Raw genomic sequence first — 14,775 nt, forward strand, 5'->3', positions numbered from 1 at the left:
GTTATAAAAAGATTAATTCTTACATTATAGATTCTTTATTGGACCGATAACAAATCAAAAAGAAGAAAACCTTGGTTGGAACCTAGAACTAGAATTCCTCAGCCAATTGGAAAAATTAAACTCACAAATGTCAAACAACGATCTCTTTTATTTCTATTTTCAGTTAATTGCAATATGTCTTCTAAATTTCATCATCTCTTGGAATTATTCACTAGACTATTAATTATCATCATGCTTTAATACTTTAAAATATAAATTTCTAACAAATTACCTCGGGTCATTGAGACCAAATGAGTTTTGCTAGTTACCAATGTGTCACAAAGCGATTGATTTTCAGAGTTATTTATGCAAATTGAAAGCATGAACTCTATAAAGTACTCTAGTTTACGATAAATGGCTCAGGGGTCGAACTGCAAGTTGGTGATAGTTCAGGGAGCAAATTGCACTAACCAACTTATATTTCCTTTATAAAGAGTTTCTATTCGAACGAAACAAAAAAAGGACTGCATTTCGAAAGTCAGTTAAAAGCAACAGTCAAAGGACCTTTCCGGAATAATAATTCTGCTGATTCTGAATATGCTGTTGCATTGCTTCATAATCCTACATCCAGCTGTTTCAACGGCTCTAATTTAAAAAATTCCGATTAAAACATTCCACATTCCATTCCATGTTATGCTAGGCGTCCCACGTTTGTCATTATACAAGATAACATGTACCCAATTTTCAATATTTCCAATGATTAATTGTCCGGCCGGATGTATTTTATAAAGATCAATAGCTAAATACATATATAAAAGAAAATCTCATAAATTAGTTTGTAAGAGAGAGAAAAAAAAGGAAGGAAGGAAGGAAAAAATGGAAGGCAGTTATAGAAAGAGAAGGACACAAGTTTCGGGTTATAGGGGGACTGAAAGAATGCTGGAGATTCGGTACATTGTTGAAAATCTTTGATGGGCTACCAGCCTTCTGGTCTGCTCTTTTCTGGAATTGATCTGGAGGTAAAAATTTTTGGACCCTTTTAAGCTTTCTCGTTATAACTATCGTCACGTTTTAATAATCTTGATGCCTGTTTGATCTTAGTTTCTTGAGGAATTGAAGGAGCTTAGATTGGTTTTTTGGATAATTTGGAAGGAACCCTTCTGTTTGAATTGTTTGTTTTTGAGGTTTTGATGTAAGTTGGCCTTAAATTTTCTTGATAATGCAATGTAGGCTGGTACCAGAATTTTCTTGAAAGTACCCTCATTTGTTCCTGCAGAAAGAGCTTTGCTTTGATTTCCCTTCTGGAATCCTTTTTTGGGTTTTGAAGAATATTGAAATTTGGTTCACGATAAAGAAGGGAAAGAAAGCATTCACATTGTGGGGAAACAGGAATTTTGGAAGACAATTTCGTTCGTTTGATCTGGAAAGAGCTCCATTTAGGATCTAATAATGAGTGTTGTTTCTGGTGTAATCTCAAGGCAAGTATTGCCAGCATGTGGCAGCCTTTGTTTCTTTTGCCCAGCGATGCGGGCTAGGTCTCGCCAACCTGTTAAAAGATACAAGAAGTTGATTTCAGATATATTCCCGCGGTCCCAGGTGAGCTCTGTAGATCTTATCTTACTGCATCAGATTAATTCCATGATGTTGAGTGCCTAATCTTGACTTCTGCAACATTAATTCTGTGCTGCGTTTGAGATTGGTGCATTAGCGCTGTGATTTAATGATTACCAGTGGTGTGTGTGTATATGTGTAGAAGATCAGCTAAGTATATCTCCCCTTTCGCATAACTGTTGCTGAAATGTGATTTTGTTATTTTTTTCGCCTAGCATGATGTAGTTAAATTTGAAGTGCTACTTTGACATAGATAAATAGCTACATAACTTATGAGCATAGGAAATTTATCTCCTGTTACATTTCAGGAAGAAGAACCAAATGAGCGGAAGATTAGCAAACTGTGTGAGTATGCAGCAAAAAATCCTTTGCGCATCCCTAAGGTACTACTACTTTGTATAGTGATTTGAGGTGATATATGCAGTTTTGTTGACTTAACAACAATTCATATGTGTTAGGACTAGTACATTGATCTATTCATTCTAGTCAATCTCATAAATTGATTGCATTTCACCTCTCATGTTTTTTGGTAGCAAAAAATGAATTAGCTATGGTTAGAAGCTAATGCAATCATCATCATCACAAACCTCTCTCAGGATTTTACTGTTTACTAAAGAGTTTAGGAAAGGTCAAACAGACAACTTAATTCTGGTTGTTAAACAGCAAAACAATTTAGTAGGTAATAGGTCGCTTGTGTTCCCATCTAAACCAATTCATCATAAATCTCCATGAGGAGGACAAATGCAAATGGCTTCTTATACTCACTGTACTTTGACTTTGACATCTTATCGAGGGGAATCAGTTCATGTCAAGATCCTATGCCAACCCATCATAGGTTTCCATGAAACTCATCATTGTTCAATTGCTCTTTCTTCTTCTTTTCTAGCAAAAGTTCCTTCTTGTTTTGTCAGAAGAGTTGGTGACTGGTATCTGAGCTATTGATTCTTGTGAGATTTACTTAGCAAACGTGTTAATCTTGGATGATGTCTCAATAGACCACTCCTTTGTGTAGTCTATATCTTTTTAGGAAAAAGCTGGTTATAGATTACTTTCTGCTTTCAGAAGAAGTTCTCAAATTCAAGTATAGGTCTCTATAAAATAGCACAAATTTTGAAATTAGTTGTTTGATCTCTTATGACCAGATAACAACTTCGCTCGAGCAAAGATGTTACAAGGAAATAAGAAACGAGAATTTTCGGTCTGTGAAAATAGTCATGTCTATATACAGGAAGTTATTGATTTCCTGCAAGGAGCAAATGTAAGTAATTTGTACACTTTTACTTTTACGGGTTTGTCCTTGTAATATTTCTCTATGGTGATTGATAAACCTGTTCATTTCCTGTTGAAGAGTTGTTCCCTTGTAATTTGCCTTGATCTAAGTTAGTGCTCATTCTTTCTGTATGTAGAGTTGCTGCATCTAAAATTGCACTGAACTTCTCCTTGTTAAGTTGGACAGGGATTCAATGATGTTTTACTTAACTTGAACCTAAAGCATGGAACTTTTTGCATTTACATTCGTGCAAAACATTGTCAAGTTGGCTAACAATTTTTCTGGTCCTTTAATTCACCTGTATCTATAGCTAATTCCCTTAATAATCTGCAAGTTTCATGCATGCTGTTATTTCAACTTTAAAGTCATAGTGGAGTGCTTCATGTCGTTCATCTGAATAATCTCTATTGTCTCAATTGTATTCTGTTATAGTATATTAATCTTAGTTGTTCTAGAGGCATTCTTGTCATCTGAGCAGGTGAAACATGAAGGATATTTCACCTGATTGCAAGTAAAACCTGGGCAGTGGGTGATAACTGGAGAAAGGAGCGTGTAAGAACTGGGTTTTTGGAAGGGGGGGAGGGGGAAGACAAGATATTTATTTTGCTAGATATCAGATATTCACCTCCAGAAGTTAGAATATCTTATCAGATTGCTCTTTCTTGAGTGTTTTATTTTTGATAATGCCTTCTATAAAATTATACCATGATTACAAGAATCACTTTGTTTCATATTATTTGAGGCTTTTTTTCCCTTTTTTAAATTTCCATTGTCTATGCTACAGTTTAGTTTTGGCTTAATACATGAGCTATGAGTATAGCTTATTAAGAAACTTTGTCTATTCTTCAGGATTTAGAGGTCCTGGGTTCAAATCCTTTTGCCCCCTCCCTGCTTCTTAAATCCCAACCCTCCCCTGCCAGAAAAAAAAATTATAGAAGAAAGATGCTTTGAGCTATTTATGTTTGCTGAATTTAAAGAAAAGCTTCAATTTATGAATATGTAATCTTTTGACAGGCCTCTTTTTGCAAATAGAAGAAAGATGCTTTGACCTGTTTATGTTGGGTGAATTTAAAGAAAAGCTTCAATTTACGAATATGTAATCTTTTGACAGGCCTCTTTTTGCAAATAGTTTATTAAGCATAATTCACACTCTGCTGGAGCAGACACGCCAGGATGACATACTGATCACAGGATGCCAGTCTCTCTTTGATTTTGTAAATAACCAGGTTGTTTTTTTTTTATGAGTAAGCTTTTGTTATCACGACGATTATTAGATGACTCATGCCAAGTATCTTTTGGCCTAATAAAATTTGCATAATTTTTTGCTCTTTTTGACAGAAAGATGGGACTTACATGTTTAACTTAGAAGGGTTCATTCCTAAGCTTTGTCAATTTGCTCAAGAAGTTGGAGATGATGAGAGAGCAAAGCATCTCCGTGCAGCTGGGCTCCAATCACTTGCCGCCCTGGTATTCTATTGATATATCCATTATGTTGCTAATTCAGCTTTCAACTGACAGTCATAGCATTCCACATGTATGGGTTTTTGTAAAAATATTTCTGGGAACAATAACCTCAAGTTACTTTGGAAGAGGCAGATAATATTCATGGAAATAAGAGTTCTTGCATGTGATTGCCTCAACAATTCAAATGAGCCATCTATTCTGACCAGCATTAAGTGTTTATTACCCTTGTAGCAGGTGTTTCATAGAAAATTGATGGTGTTCTAGACAGTGGTAGAGCAGCAGCCTGTGCACTCTTTGGGTAGATAAATATGTCTACCAAATATACAGAGAATACTCAGCAATTTTCATTTTCTCTTTCTTCATGATTAATATACCTCTCACAAATTACTTCTCCATATTCATTAATTGTTAACTCTTGCTGTTTGAAATCTACTTTCGTTGTTTGAGATCACAAGATTAAATCATGGATTGGAGATATAATTATTTAACATAGTCTAAAGGAACAAGAAAAGTTCTCAAGGACTAACTTAAACTTTATCAGGTATAAAAACTTTAACTTGGTTTGTAAGTTACATTTGTGTTTAGCCAATCCCTAGATGATAGTTTTCATGTGATCAGGTTCCAATTCACTTGTACATTGTCTATTTCAAACACTTGACATCATCAGAATATTAATTTATGCCTTATAAAGTTACTTGAAATGAAGGAGTCCCATGTAGGAAAGCAGATCCTGCCCAAATTTTTCTGAGAACTGACATTTTTATGTATATGCATATTTGTGAGTTCTGATGAACACCCAAAGCTTAATATCTGCATCTAAGTTCTATTGTCTACCTTGTCACATCATTTGTTGTTGTACAGGTCTGGTTCATGGGTGAATATTGCCATATTTCAGCAGAGTTTGACAATGTAAGCAGATTCTTCTGACATACTTCTTACCTCTGTCTCTCACTCACTCAGAATTGTTGACTGTCAGGTTTTCAATTCTTCTAGCTCTCATGGTTGTTGAGAGTATAACATACTATCTTATGCCCCTAAAATAAGTTTTACAATTTTTTTGTTTATGTTTACAAAATAAAGCAAGAAAATTAGTTTGTGCTTATTTGCCTCCTCATTCCACAGATTAAATAAGAGCACCAGTAAGTTAAATCAGAAATCACACATTCTAACTTTTCAGAAAGCTTAATCTGATGTGACATTTTTGTTACTTTACGTATCTTAAGTTATGAGTATCCATTAACTGATGCTTGGCATATACCTATAAACTTCAGAGGGCTTTGGGTATTTTTATTATGTTTAACAGGCACTGCTACATACAAAACTATCCTTTAGAAAATTGGGTGATTTATCAATATGAATGGAAGAGGCAATTTAATAATTTTAGCTTTACAAAGATTAATTTGCATCCAGTAGTTCACTAGTTTAGTAAAGCTCTTCCCAAGAAAAAAAAAAAAAGGCTACTATGAGAGTCCTACTTCAATCTTGCTTTGGATTTCACCAATGGTGTGTGAAATTAGAAGTGTATGTGAGGCTATCATTCTCCTTCTACTATGAGAGGCCATCATTCTCCTGAAAGCTAGCTACCCATGTTTTCTTTTTTGCAGTTAGATTATCTTGTGTTTTCAACCATGTAAACAACATTTATATTACAGAATTCGCCAATTTGCAGCTAATATGAAGTCAAATTGTTATGTGAATTGTATCTTCTGTATTGCCTGATCCAGTTTACTAAACTTTTTACTGTAAAGTTGGAGCTGGACATTTTACTATTTTAATCTGCAATAGATATACTAACAACTTTTAGTAATCAGATTGTTTCAGTTGTCTTGGAAAATTATGGAGCACCATGTAAGGAGGAGCTGCAGGACCCTAACCAGAATAAGTGGGTGCAAGAAGTACGTAAGGGTGAGGGCCATGTTTCGCCTCCACTGGACCTTTTGACAAAGGTTCCGTCTTGGCGGATGATTGTGAATGACAAAGGCATAGCAAATGTCCCAATGTATATCTTTCAGATGACAAACTCTGCCTGAACTTACTCTCTTTCTGATAATTTTCTTAATTATGGTGGATATTTTCTGTTTTTCACGGTATCCTCACTGTGCTGGTTTGCCTTTTTATATAGGGAAGATGCACAGGATCCCTGCTTTTGGTCTCGGGTGTGCCTTCATAACATGGCCAAGATAGGCAAGGAGGCTACAACAATGCGACGTGTTCTTGAGTCTTTATTTCGCTATTTTGATAATGGAAATCTATGGGAATCTGGATATGGGATTGCTTTTCCTGTTTTAAAGGACATGCAGCTAATAATGGATGGTTCAGGTACTAATGTTTATTTTTAACCATTGTTCAGATAAATTATCACTTACCCGTGGCGAAAAAGACATTAATGAGCACTTTTTTCTGTATTTTTATAACACAGGGCAGAATACACACTTTCTCCTGTCGATATTAGTCAAGCATCTTGATCATAAAAATGTTCTTAAACAACCTGATATGCAGCTTGACATTGTTAAGGTTGCCACCTCCCTTGCTCAAGACACAAAGACTCTGGGTTCAGTAGCTATTATTGGGGCAGTAACTGATATTATGAGGCATCTTAGAAAAAGCATACATTATTCACTTGATGATGCAAATCTGGGCGCTGACTTAATCAAGTGGAACAGAGAATTTAGAGAGGCAGTAGATGAGTGCCTTGTACAGTTATCATGCAAGGTGAGACTACCATCAATAATGGATAAGTATCACTCACTACAGATATTCAACTGTTAAAAGATTTGTTTCTTTGCAAAAATAGCTTTTGATTTGTGAGAGAAGCGCCACACTGACACGCATAGTGTGAATATGCTCACAATTATTTGCTGAATTCAATTCTAACTTAATGGAGATTTTCAATGAAAAAAGCTCAATTGAGTTTTGTCGTTGAGCTGGACTTTCCAAAGTTTAACGTTTGTTTCCTACATCTGTAAAACAGGTTGGTGATGCAGGCCCTATCCTTGATGCCATGGCTGTCATGTTAGAAAACATCTCAACCATTACAGTCATAGCAAGAACTACTATTGCAGCAGTTTATCGGACAGCACAAGTTGTAGCTACAATGCCAAATTCGTCTTACCAAAATAAAGTAAGGAAAATATAAGGCAGAGTCTCTTCAAAATCAAAATTATATGTCTTCTTTTTCTTATTTTATTTTACAAAAAGCTCCATTCTGATATTTTTTTCTCCTCAGGCATTTCCTGAGTCTCTATTTCATCAGTTACTCCCTGCCATGGTTCATCCAGATCATGAAACACGGGTTGGAGCCCACCGAATCTTTTCAGTAGTGCTTGTGCCATCTTCAGTTTGCCCGTACACAGGCTCGGCAGAGCCTGAGTCAAAGAAGCCTACAGATCTTCAAAGAACACTTTCAAGAACTGTTTCTGTTTTTTCGTCTTCAGCTGCTCTTTTTGAAAAGCTGAAAACCAGAAGCTCTTCACGAGAAAGTGTGGTTCAGGAGGTCAAGGAGAAGCCTACTGGTGATGAAGTACAAAGTAGAGTCAACGAAGGAATGCTAAGCAGAATTAGATCAACATATAGTAGAGCCTATAGCTTCAAAAATCCACCTGCAGATGCAGATTCCAAAAACAAGACATCAGTGGTTAGCCTATCAGATATTTTTCCTATCTAATTATTCTGGACATCTTAATCTTTTGTAGCATGGTTGACCTAGGCTTTTATTTCCTCTGTTTTTCTCTTCAATTCAAGTTGGAAGGCCCAGTATTTGCTAGCTCTCTAAGTTCTTTACTGCATGAGATATGTTGAGTCACACACTCTTTATTTATATTTGGGAAACTGAAATTGGATCCCCTTATGCCAATAGCTCATTTGCATAGTAGCTTTAGTGTTAATTTGAGAAGTGACTCTCTTTATCCATTGACAAATCAATGTATTTGGTTCATCGAGTACTATGACTTACATCCTCCTTTGTATTTCAGGACCCTATTTCTCTTCGTTTAAGTAGCCACCAGATCAGTCTGTTGCTTTCATCAATATGGGCACAGTCCATATCTCCTGCAAATATGCCTGAAAACTATGAAGCTATTGCTCACACATATTGCCTAGTTTTGTTGTTCTCTCGTGCCAAGGTAATTTCTTTCCTTTGGCCTGTTGGTTTTGATTTTATTGTATTCATTATGATATTTTTATACTTTGAAAAATAAATGTTTTTCTCATACAATTTCTATCCTGTAAGTTCTGTTCAACTTAAAGTAACACCAATGACTGTGTCCTTGCCTCAACCTGATTCACACTTCTGTTAGCTTCTGTAACTTAAGTAGCTTGCCTTGCTTTGTACTTTTAAAATGAGTTCTCCTTTCCCCTTTGTTCGGATGTTGCTATTAATTATTCACTTCCAACTTCTGGAGAACAGTGGTCTCTCAAGTTTTGCTTGTTGAATTAACAGACTCTGGACACTTCTTTCTTATATTATTTTCTCTCTCATTTAATCTGGTATAATTAATATGGTGAAATTACAGGAATACATTAATCCTCAAAGCTATGATGATTTGCAATATAACAGATCTGATTTAAAGTTTGTATATGACACCACGGTTTCCTCAGAGTTGTTGCAAGTTAGGCTGGATCCAAACATTCTGGCTCTGCCTCTTTATTTATATGTACAAATTTTTAAGGATTGCTCTTGGAAAGAGAATTCCTTTTCAATTTTTTCCATCTTAAACATTGAACTTTACTACTCATATTTTTACTAGTAGTCTGATTTCACATTTTGATTTCTTCAATTAGTGAGTCTCTCTACTTCCTTTGTTTCACATGTTTGGACAACAATATTGCCTCCAAGGAGAAATGCCAATAATGCTTTTTAAATCATGCTTATCCTTAATAGGTAACAATGGAAGAGACATAATAGATTTTGAAATTAATCTTTCTTTAACCACTGGGAGAACTAGGACTCCAAGGTAAGGAAGGTGACTGCTTCAGTGTACATACATTATCACCAAAGGAAAAATCTAACTATGCAATAAATAATAGTATAGGAAATATGATAACTAGCACGATGATTGTTTCACATTTTCTAAACTATAAAAAGTTTCACAGACAAAAATAATGTGAAGCAATGATATGATCAATGATTTGTGCACTAGACAACTATCTTTCCTGGAAAATGAACTTAGATGAAGATCATTCATTAATTTTTACGTACCGAAAGTTCTAAAATACTTATTTTGTTTTCAACTAATGTCTTATTTATCATTTTGAATGTGTTCATGTTTAAAGTAGGGGATAAATATAATTACTATGTAAAGGTCAAAAGGAAATTTGAGAAATATCAGGGGTGTAAATGTAAGACAAAATTAAAATTTTTAATGTTTTTCAAGCCAACTTTAAGAATTTTTCAAAGTTAACGGGCCAATTGCCCATCCTCATTTCAGCATGGCTTCACCCTTGTGTTTAACTTTACATGTAGCTACACATCTGTAATGGGATGCTTTTTGTTTTGGCAGTTATTTATGTTACTAACTATTCAAAATGCAACAAAATAAATTCTTGCAGAATTTGCTGGTTATTGGTGTTCAGCTTTGAGTTACAAATCTTATTCCACTTGATGTTTCTTGCAGAATTCATCTCGAGACCATCTAGTTCAAAGCTTTCAACTCGCGTTCTCATTGCGTCACTATTCTCTGGCTCAAGGAGGTAAACCTGCAAGCTTAAATGTACCCACATCTGTTGACTAAGTAGGAAAGGATTGAATTTTCTAAACCACTTTTTTCAGATTACTGTTGTGGTGTATAGGAAGTCGGGATACTGACTACCTCAACTGCACTAGAACACAAATAGAATATCAAACATACATTTGCCATTTTTACATTAATTCTTCTGGAAGTTACTCACACTGGGGCCAAATCAAGTGTTTTCTGAATTAGCTGAGAAAGTTGTATCATTTGAATGACTGGAATGGTAGAAAATTTTGGTTTCAAGCTCTACTGAATTAATAGCTTTAGTCACGCATAAAATTCATTTGGAATTAACTATACTAGTTTGTCTGAGATCTTCTAACTTTGATGGATGGTAACTGATGATGATGTATAACCATCATAACCTTTCCATTCTGTATAGTACACAACACTCTTAGCAATTTAATTATTGCAATGATCTAAGTTGATTGAACGTGTATTGAAATTCATGGTGTTGAAAACAGCTCCTGGAAGTTGCCTAGATATGAACACAAGTGTAGGTTGATCATGTCTTTTGAACTTGATATGTTGCTTTGAGAAAAATTTGACATCCAAAGTTAAGCTCAGGTTTCATCCATTACGTTTTCAGGGCCTGTGCCACCATCAAGACGCAGATCTCTTTTTGTTTTGGCAACCTCTATGATTGTTTTTTCATCAAAAGCTTACAGCATTATTCCCCTTGTTCCATGTGCCAAGGCTGTATTTTCAAAGAAAGTGGTATGTGACTTACTGCTAATTAGATATTCTTCGTATCTGCATGTTGCCCTGTTTCTCTATTGATGGGTCTCAAATTTGAAATTAATCTCATACTCTAATAATGAATCAAAATGATAAAATATGCCAAGGCTGTATTTTCAAAGAAAGTGGCATGTGACTTGCTGCTAATTCGATCTTCTTCGTATCTGCATGTTGCCCTGTTTCTCTACTGATGGGTCTCAAATTTGAAATTAATCTCATACTCTAATAATGAATCAAAATGATAAAATATGTTGAAAGGCATTTATCTGGTTCCACTACCCATAAAAGTTAATCTTAATTGCAAATTTCATGAGCAAAAGGTGACAAATGCCTTAACTATTGTTGCAGATTGATCCATTTCTGTCCTTAGTTGGAGACTCGAAGTTACAGGTAGTAGATACTGGATCCAGGCTTGGGAATGTCGATTATGGATCCAAGGAAGATGACAGTTCTGCTATGAAATGTCTTTCGGAGATTGAAATTACAAAGGATCAGACCAGGGAACACATGGTTTCCATTATAGTGAAGAGTTTGGACAATTTGCTAGATGTAAATGTCCACTTAAATTCTTTTGAATCAATGAATTTCCTTTATTTTCTAATTAATGAGACAATTTTACCATAATTCTGTCTTTTGCAGGGAGAGGTTTCCAACATAAGAGAGCTGTTGCTGAGTAACTTTTTGCCTGACTATGTTTGTCCACTGGGATCCCAGTTTCTTACTGAAACTTCAGAATATGCACATCAGTCTAATGAGAAAAATGATGAAAATCAGGAGAAGGTAGTGGTTATTAATGGGAATCTGAATGTTTAATATGTCAAGTTTTTAACATGCCTTTGTTTCTGATTGTGCAGGCTGGTCCAATTTTCACATTAGAAGATGATCCTGTTCCAGATTCATCTGAAATCATTTCAAAACAAAATCCAGAATTAGCTATTGAAATTCCTGACCTATTGAGTGTCAATCAGCTTTTGGAATCTGTAAGTTTCTTTTGCATGTAACTTCAGCTGAGAGCTATCATTTTATGAATAGTAAAAATACAACTAGGGGATTTTAACCTGGCATGTCAATTTTATCTTTTTATGTTGTATCTGAGGAGTATGTCAACTAAATCTGCTGTTCCTCTAGTGCTTTTTGTTGTTCATAAGGACCACAGCAGGCAGACTAAGCTTTTAGTTTCCATCTGCGGAAGCATTTAAACCAGATGGGTTATTGGTGTCAATGTCCAAAGTTTTTTCAGTGATTGACACAAAATACGGAATTTGATTGTATGAAACTCAAGCTGACAATTTGTCTTGAATATTATTAGGAATAAACTGATGAGCCGGGCTTGTGAACATGTTTATCTTGCTGTATATAAAATGAGATTACCCTAATAACCTAATAACTTTTGGTGTCTCCATAATGTTTTACTGACAATTAGTTTCTGGTGTAAGGAAAAAACTCTTCTACTCCAGACACCCTTTGCCGGTGTCTCCTTGATGTTTCACTGTAAGATCAACATGATTCTAATGTCTCATAATGTGCTTAGTAAATTTTTTCTGGATCCTCCTTCAATGCATATCCACATTTACTGACCTCATGCAACTGGTAAACGTGAATATGTTTATGCACGTTTGCGTGCCTGGGTTTAATTTGGAAAATATTAGAAGCAGATCATGTTTCTGGAACATCTTCTAATGTTAACTGACAAGCTAATCCCGCACACACCCACCCACCGACAACATACAGACAAGGTTTTTATACCCCATTATATTTATGTCTTGCTAGTTTTGGAATGCGTCAGAGTAACAGGTACCTAAGCATTGGATTTAATTTCATCAAGCTTCTTAAATGTCATTTTAAATCTTCTATTCCTTAGCCTGTTTCCTAAGGATTGGATTTAATTTCATCAAGTTGCTTAAATGTCATGTTAAATCTTTTACTCCTTGGCCTAGAAGTTCTTTTATCTCATTAAGAAATAGAATGAAGAGAGCTGTATTGGGTGCCTAATCTCAGACAAGGAAAGCTAATTGGATATAAACAGAAAAAATGTTGTGATTTATGGTTATATTCTTCACTAAAACCTAAAACCTTTTCTGTTAAATGCGAACAGGTGTTGGAAACTGCACATCAAGTGGGAAGACTATCAGTGAGCACAGCATGTGATGTCCCTTATAAGGAAATGGCCCATCACTGTGAGGCACTCCTGATGGGAAAGCAGCAGAAAATGTCCTACTTGATGAACAACCAACAGAGACAGGAAAGTTTGTTGATCAGAGTTTCTCAGCACTCTGATGAAAATGATAGAGGAATGGTTTCGCATGTACATACTGATATAAGTTTAAAACTGGTAATTTCTTTTTCATCTTCTCTGCTGCAGCATAGATTGATTTCATTTGCCTGTTCATTGGTTGGTGTGATAATCTGACTATAAATCTACTCTTCTGGCCTATGGTGTCATTTGCCTATTCATATATGAATAGGGCTGGGTCACATGATCTGTACATTTCCTTTTTCCCATTAACTGGTGGATGTTATCTACTAATTAAACGAAGGTTCCGGAGTTCAATATTGTTATCTGGACCAGCATCTTTTCTGGTCTTTTTTTTTTACTTTTTTGATATTTAAGTTGAAGTCAATTTCTGACTTTAAAGTCGATTTTTAGGTAATCAACTCCCTTTCTGGTCTTTATAGCCCATACAGACATACATGTTTTGATGTTATCTTTTAATTTTTGGTTGATATCGTCAACCATTAAAGCATTGCAAGTTTAATGTGCTCAGGCAGTTTGTCCAACAGTACTTTATCTTCATATGCAAAAAGAATTTTTTTTGTCTATTCGTATTTATTTCGCTTTCAGCATTACAAATCCATGTGTTCTTCGGCAATCTAGCAATGGGCTGCAAATTTGACTACATAAGCGAGATGATAAGACTGTCTAACATATCAGCATTTGACAAGCTTGCTCTTATTTTTGTATGTGACAACTAACATTGAAATGGGTCCAGCATTGTGCTGCATGACTTGATATGCCTTACAAAGTCCAACCTAAACAACATTAATGCAAAGCAAAACCAGTGTGAACAGGCTCCTGATCTTGTCCCACACACTCACTGCAAGATCTTACAAGTGACTGTTTTACTGTAAATTGCTTAATATTTTTTGCATAACTTTTGCAGGTAACAAATCCATTCTTGGACATGGATACTTTTGGGATGGCAAGCAAACCACCAGTTGTGCCCTTGTTGTGTGCAGCTGAATACCAACATCGTCCTCAGTCTTTCAAGCTACCAGCATCAAGCCCATATGATCACTTTTTAAAAGCTGCTGGATGCTGACAAGAGAAGGTATTATGTATATTAATCGAATCAATCAAGGCGTCCGCGATACTCTAAAAAGTGGATTAAATTGGATGCTAAGATGCTCCACAGTGAAGCTCTTCCTGCTTCTGCGTGTCTGCAGATCTGATATACACAGCATTCGGCATAAAGGCAGCCAGCACCCGATCTTGAAATCGATTGAGCTTGTTTCTTGTCCCGGTAAATTCATTCTTTTGTTCTTTTTCTCTCATGTGGTTCGAGACATGTATAGTTCTTGTGCAAGGCATGGAGGAGCCAACGTCCAGATTTTGTCTTCTGTGATAAACAAATGCAGCAACATTTGAGGAATGACCATACTAGTTCAGTCACTGGTATGCTATGTATAAAAGCAATTTCAACTTGAGGTTGATCTTTGGACCTTCGGATTGTAGAGGAAAGGGGCTACTCTTCTCCTTCCTCAGTTGGTCGCTAGATGGCCATTTTGTAATTACCATCAATCTTGAAAAAAAAATTTGTTTATTGGACGAACCACATTTGTTAACCTGCCTCTTGCTGCATCTTTCATTATGTGCAAAACTTGTGGGATCAAGATTGGCTTCAATGCTAAACAGTACAATGCTTGCATGGTAAAGATTCATTTGCTCCCTAACAAGTAAGATGTGGAGGTTTCTACTTTCCACCA

At 35.6% G+C, this 14,775-nt stretch overlaps 1 protein-coding gene across 2 annotated transcripts; it reads left to right on the forward strand.

The window, feature by feature from the left end:
* The first annotated feature begins 545 nt into the window (after window positions 1-545).
* Window positions 546-14,634, forward strand: LOC113697435 (protein SEMI-ROLLED LEAF 2-like). 2 transcript variants are annotated; one of them, XM_027217043.2, is made up of 20 exons: window positions 546-998; window positions 1,210-1,575; window positions 1,899-1,973; window positions 2,733-2,848; window positions 3,972-4,086; window positions 4,199-4,327; window positions 5,186-5,233; window positions 6,136-6,323; window positions 6,447-6,643; window positions 6,744-7,036; window positions 7,296-7,445; window positions 7,551-7,958; window positions 8,296-8,445; window positions 9,937-10,012; window positions 10,643-10,770; window positions 11,140-11,340; window positions 11,431-11,571; window positions 11,646-11,771; window positions 12,887-13,123; window positions 13,953-14,634. In XM_027217043.2, the coding sequence occupies exons 2-20, from the start codon at window positions 1,429-1,431 to the stop codon at window positions 14,109-14,111; spliced, it is 3,084 nt and encodes a 1,027-aa protein (XP_027072844.1). In that variant the 5' UTR covers window positions 546-998; window positions 1,210-1,428; the 3' UTR covers window positions 14,112-14,634. The 2 variants fall into 2 exon arrangements, with proteins under 2 accessions (XP_027072844.1, XP_027072845.1); XM_027217044.2 differs by having other exon boundaries at window positions 1,256-1,575.
* The last annotated feature ends 141 nt before the right edge of the window (window positions 14,635-14,775 follow it).

Source organism: Coffea arabica, chromosome 6e (assembly GCF_036785885.1).
Source record: "Coffea arabica cultivar ET-39 chromosome 6e, Coffea Arabica ET-39 HiFi, whole genome shotgun sequence".
Taxonomy (NCBI): domain Eukaryota; kingdom Viridiplantae; phylum Streptophyta; class Magnoliopsida; order Gentianales; family Rubiaceae; genus Coffea; species Coffea arabica.

Excerpts from the sequence above, each read along its gene's own strand:
- LOC113697435 (XM_027217043.2), top strand. The coding sequence starts at position 1,429 with ATGAGTGTTGTTTCTGGTGTAATCTCAAGGCAAGTATTGCCAGCATGT. Across the intron at positions 7,959-8,295 it reads CCAAAAACAAGACATCAGTG|GACCCTATTTCTCTTCGTTT; the intron begins GTTAGCCTATCA and ends TTTGTATTTCAG. Across the intron at positions 8,446-9,936 it reads TGTTGTTCTCTCGTGCCAAG|AATTCATCTCGAGACCATCT; the intron begins GTAATTTCTTTC and ends TGTTTCTTGCAG.